Source organism: Heptranchias perlo, unplaced genomic scaffold (assembly GCF_035084215.1).
Source record: "Heptranchias perlo isolate sHepPer1 unplaced genomic scaffold, sHepPer1.hap1 HAP1_SCAFFOLD_1168, whole genome shotgun sequence".
Lineage (NCBI taxonomy): Eukaryota > Metazoa > Chordata > Chondrichthyes > Hexanchiformes > Hexanchidae > Heptranchias > Heptranchias perlo.
This window is the reverse complement of record NW_027138394.1, coordinates 26,995-39,433: the sequence shown is the minus strand read 5'-3', so window position 1 is coordinate 39,433 and position 12,439 is coordinate 26,995. Positions and strand designations below refer to the sequence as shown.

The window sequence follows — 12,439 nt, the reverse complement described above, 5'->3', positions numbered from 1 at the left end:
TATCGTATAATAATATATAATATCGTATAATATGTCGTATAATAATATATAATATCGTATAATATATCGTATAATAATATATAATATCGTATAATATATCGTTTAATAATATATAATATCGTATAATATATCGTATAATAATATATAATATCGTATAATATATCGTATAATAATATATAATATCGTATAATATATCGTATAATAATATATAATATCCTGTAATATATCGTATAATAATATATAATATCGTATAATATATCGTATAATAATATATAATATCCTGTAATATATCGTATAATAATATATAATATCCTGTAATATATCGTATAATAATATATAATATCCTGTAATATATCGTATAATAATATATAATATCGTATAATATATCGTATAATAATATATAATATCGTATAATATATCGTATAATAATATATAATATCGTATAATATATCGTATAATAATATATAATATCCTGTAATATATCGTATAATAATATATAATATCGTATAATATATCGTATAATAATATATAATATCCCGTAATATATCGTATAATAATATATAATATCGTATAATATATTGTATAATAATATATAATATCGTGTAATATATCGTATAATAATATATAATATCGTATAATATATTGTATAATAATATATAATATCGTGTAATATATTGTATAATAATATATAATATCGTATAATATATCGTATAATAATATATAATATCCTGTAATATATCGTATAAAATATATAATATTGTATAATATATCGTATAAAATATATAATATCGTATAATATATCGTATAATAATATATAATATCCTGTAATATATCGTATAATAATATATAATATCGTATAATATATCGTATAATAATATATAATATCGTGTAATATATCGTATAATAATATATAATATCGTGTAATATATCGTATAATAATATATAATATCGTGTAATATATCGTATAATAATATATAATATCGTATAATATATCGTATAATAATATATAATATCGTATAATATATCGTATAATAATATATAATATCGTATAATATATCGTATAATAATATATAATATCCTGTAATATATCGTATAATAATATATAATATCGTATAATATATCGTATAATAATATATAATATCCTGTAATATATCGTATAATAATATATAATATCGTATAATATATCGTATAATAATATATAATATCGTATAATATATCGTATAATAATATATAATATCCTGTAATATATCGTATAATAATATATAATATCGTATAATATATCGTATAATAATATATAATATCCTGTAATATATCGTATAATAATATATAATATCGTATAATATATCGTATAATAATATATAATATCCTGTAATATATCGTATAATAATATATAATATCCTGTAATATATCGTATAATAATATATAATATCCTGTAATATATCGTATAATAATATATAATATCGTATAATATATCGTATAATAATATATAATATCGTATAATATATCGTATAATAATATATAATATTGTATAATATATCGTATAATAATATATAATATCCTGTAATATATCGTATAATAATATATGATATCGTATAATATATCGTATAATAATATATAATATCCGTAATATATCGTATAATAATATATAATATCGTATAATATATTGTATAATAATATATAATATCCTGTAATATATCGTATAATAATATATAATATCGTATAATATATTGTATAATAATATATAATATCGTGTAATATATTGTATAATAATATATAATATCGTGTAATATATCGTATAGTAATATATAATATCGTATAATATATCGTATAATAATATATAATATCCTGTAATATATCGTATAATAATATATAATATCCTGTAATATATCGTATAATAATATATAATATCGTATAATATATCGTATAATAATATATAATATCGTGTAATATATCGTATAATAATATATAATATCGTATAATATATCGTATAATAATATATAATATCCTGTAATATATCGTATAATAATATATAATATCGTGTAATATATCGTATAATAATATATAATATCGTATAATATATCGTATAATAATATATAATATCCTGTAATATATCGTATAATAATATATAATATCCTGTAATATATCGTATAATAATATATAATATCGTATAATATATCGTATAATAATATATAATATCCCGTAATATATCGTATAATAATATATAATATCGTGTAATATATCGTATAATAATATATAATATCGTGTAATATATCGTATAATAATATATAATATCGTATAATATATCGTATAATAATATATAATATCCTGTAATATATCGTATAATAATATATAATATCGTGTAATATATCGTATAATAATATATAATATCGTGTAATATATCGGATAATAATATATAATATCGTGTAATATATCGTATAATAATATATAATATCCTGTAATATATCGTATAATAATATATAATATCCTGTAATATATCGTATAATAATATATAATATCCTGTAATATATCGTATAATAATATATAATATCGTATAATATATCGTATAATGATATATAATATCCTGTAATATATCGTATAATAATATATAATATCGTATAATATATCGTATAATAATATATAATATCCTGTAATATATCGTATAATAATATATAATATCCTGTAATATATCGTATAATAATATATAATATCCTGTAATATATCGTATAATAATATATAATATCCTGTAATATATCGTATAATAATATATAATATCCTGTAATATATCGTATAATAATATATAATATCGTGTAATATATCGTATAATAAGTATATAATATCGTATAATATATCGTATAATAATATATAATATCCTGTAATATATCGTATAATAATATATAATATCCTGTAATATATCGTATAATAATATATAATATCGTATAATATATCGTATAATAATATATAATATCGTGTAATATATCGTATAATAATATATAATATCGTATAATATATCGTATAATAATATATAATATCCTGTAATATATCGTATAATAATATATAATATCGTGTAATATATCGTATAATAATATATAATATCGTATAATATATCGTATAATGATATATAATATCCTGTAATATATCGTATAATAATATATAATATCCTATAGTATATCGTATAATAATATTTATTGTATAATATATCGTATAATAATATATGATTATCCTGTATATATATCGTATAATAATATATAATATCGTGTAATATATCGTATAATAATTATATAATATCCTGTAATATATCGTATAATAATATATAATATCGTGTAATATATCGTATAATAATATATAATATCGTATAATATATCGTATAATAATATATAATATCGTATAATATATCGTATAATAATATATAATATCCTGTAATATATCGTATAATAATATATAATATCCTGTAATATATCGTATAATAATATATAATATCGTATAATATATCGTATAATAATATATAATATCGTATAATATATCGTATAATAATATATAATATCGTATAATATATCGTATAATAATATATAATATCCTGTAATATATCGTATAATAATATATAATATCCTGTAATGTATTGTAGATTAATATATATCATGATATATAAAATCATATAAATATATAATATTGTATCATACAATAATATGTATCGTATTATTTAATATAATAATATGTAAAATGATATCGAATGAAACTTATTATAATCGAACATATAATACATATAAACACAATATAATCCATCATAAAATAGAACATAATGTGTTCGGGGCTCCCTCAGTACTGACCCTCCGACAGTGCGGGGCTCCCTCAGTACTGACCCTCCGACACTGCGGGGCTCCCTCAGTACCGACCCTCCGACAGTGCGGCGCTCCCTCAGTACTGACCCTCCGACACTGCGGGGCTCCCTCAGTACCGACCCTCCGACAGTGCGGCGCTCCCTCAGTCCCGACCCTCCGACAGTGCGGCCCTCCCTCAGTACTGACCCTCCGACAATGCGGCCCTCCCTCAGTACTGACCCTCCGACAGTGCGGCTGTCCCTCAGTACTGACCCTCCGACAGTGCGGCCCTCCCTCAGTACTGACCCTCCGACAGTGCGGCGCTCCCTCAGTCCCGACCCTCCGACAGTGCGGCGCTCCCTCAGTACTGACCCTCCGACAGTGCGGCCCTCCCTCAGTACTGACCCTCCGACAGTGCGGCTCTCCCTCAGTCCCGACCCTCCGACAGTGCGGCGCTCCCTCAGTACTGACCCTCCGACAGTGCGGCCCTCCCTCAGTACTGACCCTCCGACAGTGCGGCGCTCCCTCAGTACTGACCCTCCGACAGTGCGGCGCTCCCTCAGTACCGACCCTCCGACAGTGCGGCTCTCCCTCAGTCCCGACCCTCCGACAGTGCGGCGCTCCCTCAGTACTGACCCTCCGACAGTGCGGCCCTCCCTCAGTACTGACCCTCCGACAGTGCGGCGCTCCCTCAGTCCTGACCCTCCGACAGTGCGGCGCTCCCTCAGTCCTGACCCTCCGACAGTGCGGCGCTCCCTCAGTACCGACCCTCCGACAGTGCGGCGCTCCCTCAGTACCGACCCTCCGACAGTGCGGCGCTCCCTCAGTCCCGACCCTCCGACAGTGCGGCGCTCCCTCAGTACCGACCCTCCGACAGTGCGGCGCTCCCTCAGTACCGACCCTCCGACAGTGCGGCGCTCCCTCAGTACCGACCCTCCGACAGTGCGGCGCTCCCTCAGTACCGACCCTCCGACAGTGCGGCGCTCCCTCAGTACTGGGCACCGGGCGTGTCGGCCTGCGATTGCGGGGCTCGACTCTCTGGGGTGGTTGGCGTCTTGAGCCCAGGACCTCCTGAATCGGAGGGGGTGAGAGAGGGAGCCTCGCTGAGCAGGGGATGAGGCGGGGATTGGGTGACTGTGACTCTTTGCTGATGCTGCTCGGCCTGCAATGTGTCGTGTCTTCCAGGGCGGAGATGGGCCTTCACGTCCGAACTCTGCTTTGTCGCTGGAGGCTGATGCACTTTGCTCTGCTGGCTGCCATCTTCTTGGTGACTGTCTTCATGTTGTTCTACAGCATCTCGCAAGCACAGTAAGTGAGGCGGAGGGAGGGCATCGGAGGGAAGGGGAGAGGGGGACGGAGGGAAGGGGACTGAGGGAGGGAGCAGTCCCTGACGGAGAGACTGCCTCTTTCAACAGTGATGTGGAGATGCCGGTCATGGACTGGGGTTGACAATTGTAAACAATTGACGGAGAGACTCCCTCTTTAAACGGGGTCCCTGACGGAGAGACTTTACCATTCTCCATCCTCCTGTTCAAATCCCTCCACGGCCCCTCGCCCCGCCTCCCTCCCTATCTCTGTAACCTCCTACGACCCTCCGAGATCTCTGCCCTCCTCCGATTCCGCCCTCTTGTCCATCCCCCCTCGATTCCCATCGCTCCACCCTTGGCGGCCGTGCCTTCAGCTGCCTGGGGCCCCGAGCTCTGGAATTCCCTCCCTAAACCTCTCCGTCTCTCTCTCTCCCCCCTCCTTAAAACCTCCCTCTTTGCCCGAGCTTTTGCTCTCCTGTCCGAATATCTCCTCAGGGGGTCTCGGTGATGAATTTTACTCTGATTTACGCTCCTGTGCAGGGGCCCTGGGGGACGTTTCACTCCGTTAAAGGGGGGGACTGTAGAGATGGGAGGAGTTATTGTCACACAGGAACAGGAGGAGGCCATTCAGCCCCTCTCGATCCTGTTCCGCCATTCCATGCGACCATGTCTGATCTGTATCTTAACCCCATTTACCCCCCTTGGTTCCCGAACCCTTAATCCCCCTCACCCAACAAAAATCGATCGATCTCAGGTCTGAAATTCCCAATTGACCCCCGGCCCCGACAGCTTTTCGGGGGGGAGAGAGTTCCAGATGCCCCACTCCCCCTTTGTGTGAAGAAATGCTTCCTGACATCACCCCTGGACGGGCCCAGCTCTCATTTTAAGATTCTGCCCCCTTATTCTGGATTCTCTCCCCCCGACCCCTGACCAGAGGAAATAGTCTCTCTCCATCGACCCGATCGAATCCTTCAATCATCTCAAACCCCTCGATTAGATCACCCCTCAATCTTCTACACTCGAGGGAATACAAGCCCGGTCGGTCTGTGCGACCCCTCCTCGGGATTTAACCCCTTGTAGCCATAAAAAAGGCAAATCAAACACTGGGGTTCATCTCTGAAGGGATAGAATTGAAAAGCAGAGAAGTTCTGTTAAACTTGTATAGAACCTTGGTTGGACCACACTCGGAGCACTGTGCACAGTTCTGGTCTCCATATACCTTGGTTAGACCACACTCGGAGCACTGTGCACAGTTCTGGTCTCCATATACCTGGGTTAGACCACACTTGGAGCACTGTGCACAGTTCCGGTCTCCATATACCTTGGTTAGACCACACTTGGAGCACTGTGCACAGTTCTGGTCTCCATATACCTTGGTTAGACCACACTTGGAGCACTGTGCACAGTTCTGGTCTCCATATACCTGGGTTAGACCACACTTGGAGCACTGTGCACAGTTCTGGTCTCCATATACCTTGGTTAGACCACACTTGGAGCATTGTCCACAGTTCTGGTCTCCATATACCTTGGTTAGACCACACTTGGAGCACAGTGCACAGTTCTGGTCTCCATATACCTTGGTTAGACCACACTTGGAGCACTGTGCACAGTTCTGGTCTCCATATACCTTGGTTAGACCACACTTGGAGCACTGTGCACAGTTCTGGTCTCCATATACCTTGGTTAGACCACACTCGGAGCACTGTGCACAGTTCTGGTCTCCATATACCTTAGTTAGACCACACTTGGAGCACTGTGCACAGTTCCGGTCTCCATATACCTTGGTTAGACCACACTCGGAGCACTGTGCACAGTTCTGGTCTCCATATACCTTGGTTAGACCACACTCGGAGCACTGTGCACAGTTCTGGTCTCTATATACCTTGGTTAGACCACACTTGGAGCACTGTGCACAGTTCTGGTCTCCATATACCTTGGTTAGACCACACTTGGAGCACTGTGCACAGTTCTGGTCTCCATATACCTTGGTTAGACCACACTCGGAGCACTGTGCACAGTTCTGGTCTCCATATTATAAAAAGGACATAGAGGCACTGGAGAAGGTGCAAAAAAGATTCACAAGGATGATCCCAGAACTGAGAGGTTTATAACTATCAGGAAAGATTGAACAGGCTGGGGCTCTTTTCTCCAGAAAAGAGAAGACTGAGGGGTGACCTGATCGAGGTCTTTAAGATTATGAAAGGGTTCGATAGGGTAGACGTAGAGATGATATTTCCACTTGTGGGGGAGACCAGAACTCAGGGGGCCATCAATATAAGAGAGTCACCAATAAATCCAATCGGGAATTCAGGAGAAACTTCTTTACTCAGAGAGCGGTGGGAATGTGGAACTCACTCCCACAAGGAGTAGTCGAGGGGAATAGTGGAGATGGATTTAAGGGGAAGCTCGATAAACACATGAGGGAGAAAGGAATAGAAGGATAGGGTGAGATGGAGTAGGGAAAACATAAGAAATAGGAGCAGGAGTAGGCCATTCGGCCCCTCGATCCTGGTCCGCCATTCAATCAGATCATGGCCGATCTTCGACCTCAACTCCACTTTCCCGCCCGATCCCTCGATTCCCCAAAAACCCATCGATCAGCCTTGAATATTCTCAACGACCGAGCGTCCACAGCCCTCTGGGGGAGAGAATTCCAAAGATTCACCTCCCTCCGAGTGAAGAAATTCCTCCTCCTCTCAGTCTAGGATGGCCGACCCCTTATCCTGAGACTGTGCCCCCTGGTTCCAGACTCTCCAGCCCCGGGGGGGAAACAGCCTCTCAGCATCTACCCTGTCAAGCCCCCCTCAGAACATAGGAACAGGAGGAGGCCATTCAGCCCCTCGTGCCTGCTCCGCCATTTGGCAAGAGCATGGCCTGACCTGTGATCGGTTTCAACGAGAGGGAGGAAGACTGGCCTGGAGCCCGAGCTACGGCCTTGACCCGTTGGGGTGATGTAACTCCGCGTTAACCCCCCCCGACCGCCCGCCCTGTGACTCTCCCCTTTGTCTTTCCGCAGGAGCCCGCTGCCAAAGTCGTGCTCCATCCGAGCCGAGGCTCCGACCGGCCAGACCGCCCTGCCTTGCTCCCCTCGCTGGGAGCTGATGTTCCTGAAGATCCACAAGACGGGGAGCAGCACCCTGCTCAACGTCCTGCTCCGCTACGGGGAGAAGCATCAGCTGAGGTTCGCCTTCCCGGACGGGGGCAATGATTTCAACTACCCGGCCCCGTTCCAGCTGACCCACGTCTCGGGCTACAGGCCGGGCTCCTGCTACAACGTCATCGCCAACCACATGAGGTTCAACCCCGCGGAGGTGGGCAGGCTGCTGCCCAGGGAGAGGGCCTACTTCACCATCCTGCGGGAGCCAGCCAGCCTCTTCGAATCGAGCTTCAGCTACTACGCCCCCATCGTCCCCTTCACCTGGTCGATCCCGGGCCAGGACAAGATGGCAGCCTTCCTCCGCCATCCCAGGGCGTACTACGATCCCATAGCGCTCAACGGGCACTACCTCCGCAACCTGCAGTTCTTCGACCTGGGCTATGACAAGGACATGGACCCCGCGGACCCCCGGTTGGAGGGAATCCTGCAGAAGCTGGAGGGGACCTTCTCGCTGGTCATGCTGACCGAGTACTTTGACGAGTCGCTTGTCCTCCTGAAGGACTTGCTGTGCTGGGAGCTGGAGGATGTGATGTACTTCCCCCTCAACGCCCGGGCGCCCTCCCACCTCTGGCGGCCCCTCCCCGAGCTGGAGGCCCAGGCCCGGGCCTGGAACGGCCTGGACTCCCGCCTCTACGCCCACTTCAACCGCACCTTCTGGCGGAAGGTCGACAGCTACGGGCGCCGCCGCATGACCTGGGAGGTGGCCGAGCTCCGCTGGCTCAACGGGCAGATGGCCGGGGTCTGCATCGAGGGCGGGGGGCTGGTGGAGGCCAGCCAGGTGCGCGAGAGGGCCTTCCGGCCCTGGCAGCCGATGGGCAAGCGCAGCATCGGGGGCTACAACCGCAAGGCCGCCATCGAGGAGCCCTACCGGGCCCTCTGCGAGGCCATGCTGACCCCCGAGATGCAGTACATGAGCAAGATGGGCAGCAACCTCTGGAAGATGAGGCTCTGGGCTTATTTCCGGGACCTCATCAACTGGTAGGTCGCGTTTGGGGGCGGGCGTTGGGGTCAGGGTGAGTTACCATAGCGACAAGAGTAGGCCCGTTCCCACCCCCCCACCCCTCCACTCCCTCAAGCCCGTTACTTAGGAACAGGAGGAGGCCATTCAGCCCCTCGAGCCTGTTCCGCCATTCCATGAGACCATGGCTGATCTGTATCTTAACCCCATTTGGTTCCCGGACCCTCAATCCCCCTCACCCAACGAAAATCGATCAATCTCGGGTTCGAAATTCCCAATCGACCCCCGGCCCCGACAGCTTTTCGAGGGGGGGAGAGAGTTCCAGATTCCCCACTCCCCCTTTGTATGAAGAAATGCTTCCTGACATCACCCCTGGACGGGCCCAGCTCTCATTTTAAGATCCTGCCCCCTTGTTCTGGACTCTCCACCCCCCAAAACCAGAGGGAATAGTCTCTCTCCATCGACCCTATCGAATCCTTCAATCATCTCAAACCCCCTCGATTAGATCACCCCTCAATCTTCTACACTCGAGGGAATACAAGCCCGGTCTGTGCGACCCGTCCTCGGGATTCAACCCTTGTAGCCCCGGGGTTCGTTCTGGTGAATCTGGGCCCACACCCCCTCCGAGGGGCCGATACATCCCTCCTGAGGGACGGTGCCCAGAGCTGATGGATTATGAAAGGGTTCGATCGGGTAGACGTAGAGATATTTCCACTTGTTGGGAGGGAGACCAGAACTAGGGGGGAATCCATAAATATAAGAGAGTCGCCAATAAATCCAATCGGGAATTCAGGAGAAACTTCTTCACCCAGAGAGCGGTGGGAATGTGGAACTCGCTCCCACAAGGAGCAGTCGAGGGGAATAGTGGAGATGGATTTAAGGGGAAGCCGGATAAACACGAGGGAGAAAGGGATAGAAGGAGATGGTGAGAGGGAGAGATGGAGTCGGCTCGAGTGGAGCATAAACACCGGGATAGACCTGTTGGGCCGAGTGGCCTGTTTCTGTTCTGTACGTTCGATGTAATTCTCTGTGTTTACCCCTCTGTTGTACTTCGAGCCAGAAAAGTTCCCCAAATAGTTACATTTACAATAAAAAGACATCAAAATTCAATAGCGATCTGCCTCTTTTTTTCTCTCCTGATCAGCGAGATTGTCTGTAAGGTTCATGGCAGCGGGCGATTACATTGTTTCAAAAACTATCCCCCCAATTCCTTGGCGCCCGGGCCCACAAAGGGGGAGCTTGGGACGCTGTTCGATTACCCTCGTGGTCATCTGGAGCGCAATTGCTGCAATATACACTGGCCCTCCAGTGTACAATCCACACCAACTGGGCCCATCGCTCTGGCCACTGTAGGCTCACCGGGCAGGTGTTCCCCTGAGGTGAGTGGTCAGCGGCTGACCTATAACCCCTAACCCCCCCTCCCCCGGCCAATGAAAGGCGAAGCTTTTAAGACAAATATTTTTATTGGCAGTTTGCTTCGCGCAATATTCAACCGTTATTGGCGCACCCACATGTAGAGTCCTAATACGGGGCGGGGGTGGGCGCTGCCAGTTATTGATTGTCTGAACCCCAAGTGCCCACTCTGATCGCTATAGGGTCAGGGTCAAGGGTAGGATCAGGGTCAAGGATTGGGTCATGGGTAGGGTCAGGGTCAGGATAATAGCAGAGGTTCTCACTGATCTGGGCACAGAGGGGATTGGGAGGGTGTGAATTGGGGTTCACCCTGTGCCCGGTACTGGGGGTTCACCCTGTGTGTAGCACTCCCTCAGTACCGACCCTCCGACAGCGCGGCGCTCCCTCAGTACCGACCCTCCGACAGCGCGGCGCTCCCTCAGTACCGACCCTCCGACAGTGCGGCGCTCCCTCAGTACTGACCCTCCGACAGTGCGGCCCTCCCTCAGTACCGACCCTCCGACAGTGCGGCGCTCCCTCAGTACTGACCCTCCGACAGTGCGGCGCTCCCTCAGTACCGACCCTCCGACAGTGCGGCGCTCCCTCAGTACTGACCCTCCGACAGTGCGGCTCTCCCTCAGTACCGACCCTCCGACAGTGCAGCGCTCCCTCAGTACCGACCCTCCGACAGTGCGGCGCTCCCTCAGTACCGACCCTCCGACAGTGCGGCCCTCCCTCAGTACCGACCCTCCGACAGCGCGGCGCTCCCTCAGTACCGACCCTCCGCCAGCGCGGCGCTCCCTCAGTACCGACCCTCCGACAGCGCGGCGCTCCCTCAGTACCGACCCTCCGACAGCGCGGCGCTCCCTCAGTACCGACCCTCCGACAGTGCGGCGCTCCCTCAGTACCGACAGCGCGGCCCTCCCTCAGTACCGACCCTCCGACAGTGCGGCGCTCCCTCGGTACCGACCCTCCGACAGCGCGGCGCTCCCTCGGCACCGACCCTCCGACAGCGCGGCGCTCCCTCGGCACCGACCCTCCGACAGCGCGGCGCTCCCTCGGTACCGACCCTCCGACAGCGCGGCGCTCCCTCGGTACCGACCCTCCGACAGCGCGGCGCTCCCTCGGTACCGACCCTCCGACAGCGCGGCCCTCCCTCAGTACCGACCCTCCGACAGCGCGGCCCTCCCTCAGTACCGACCCTCCGACAGCGCGGCGCTCCCTCGGCACCGACCCTCCGACAGTGCGGCGCTCCCTCGGTACCGGCCCTCCGACAGCGCGGCGCTCCCTCGGCACCGACCCTCCGACAGTGCGGCGCTCCCTCAGTACTGACCCTCCGACAGTGCGGCGCTCCCTCAGTACCGACCCTCCGACAGCGCGGCCCTCCCTCGGCACCGACCCTCCGACAGCGCGGCGCTCCCTCAGTACCGACCCTCCGACAGCGCGGCGCTCCCTCAGTACCGACCCTCCGACAGCGCGGCGCTCCCTCAGTACCGACCCTCCGACAGTGCGGCGCTCCCTCAGTACCGACAGCGCGGCCCTCCCTCAGTACCGACCCTCCGACAGTGCGGCGCTCCCTCGGTACCGACCCTCCGACAGCGCGGCGCTCCCTCGGCACCGACCCTCCGACAGCGCGGCGCTCCCTCGGCACCGACCCTCCGACAGCGCGGCGCTCCCTCGGTACCGACCCTCCGACAGCGCGGCGCTCCCTCGGTACCGACCCTCCGACAGCGCGGCGCTCCCTCAGTACCGACCCTCCGACAGCGCGGCCCTCCCTCAGTACCGACCCTCCGACAGCGCGGCGCTCCCT

At 46.1% G+C, this 12,439-nt stretch overlaps 1 protein-coding gene across 1 annotated transcript; it reads left to right on the top strand.

Moving 5' to 3' along the window:
* The first annotated feature begins 5,007 nt into the window (after window positions 1-5,007).
* On the top strand, window positions 5,008-10,306 carry LOC137307966 (galactosylceramide sulfotransferase-like). The gene is made up of 2 exons (XM_067976956.1): window positions 5,008-5,123; window positions 8,139-10,306. Exons 1-2 carry the CDS (start codon window positions 5,008-5,010, stop codon window positions 9,259-9,261), a joined length of 1,239 nt encoding a protein of 412 aa, XP_067833057.1. The 3' UTR covers window positions 9,262-10,306.
* Window positions 10,307-12,439: the final 2,133 nt, after the last annotated feature.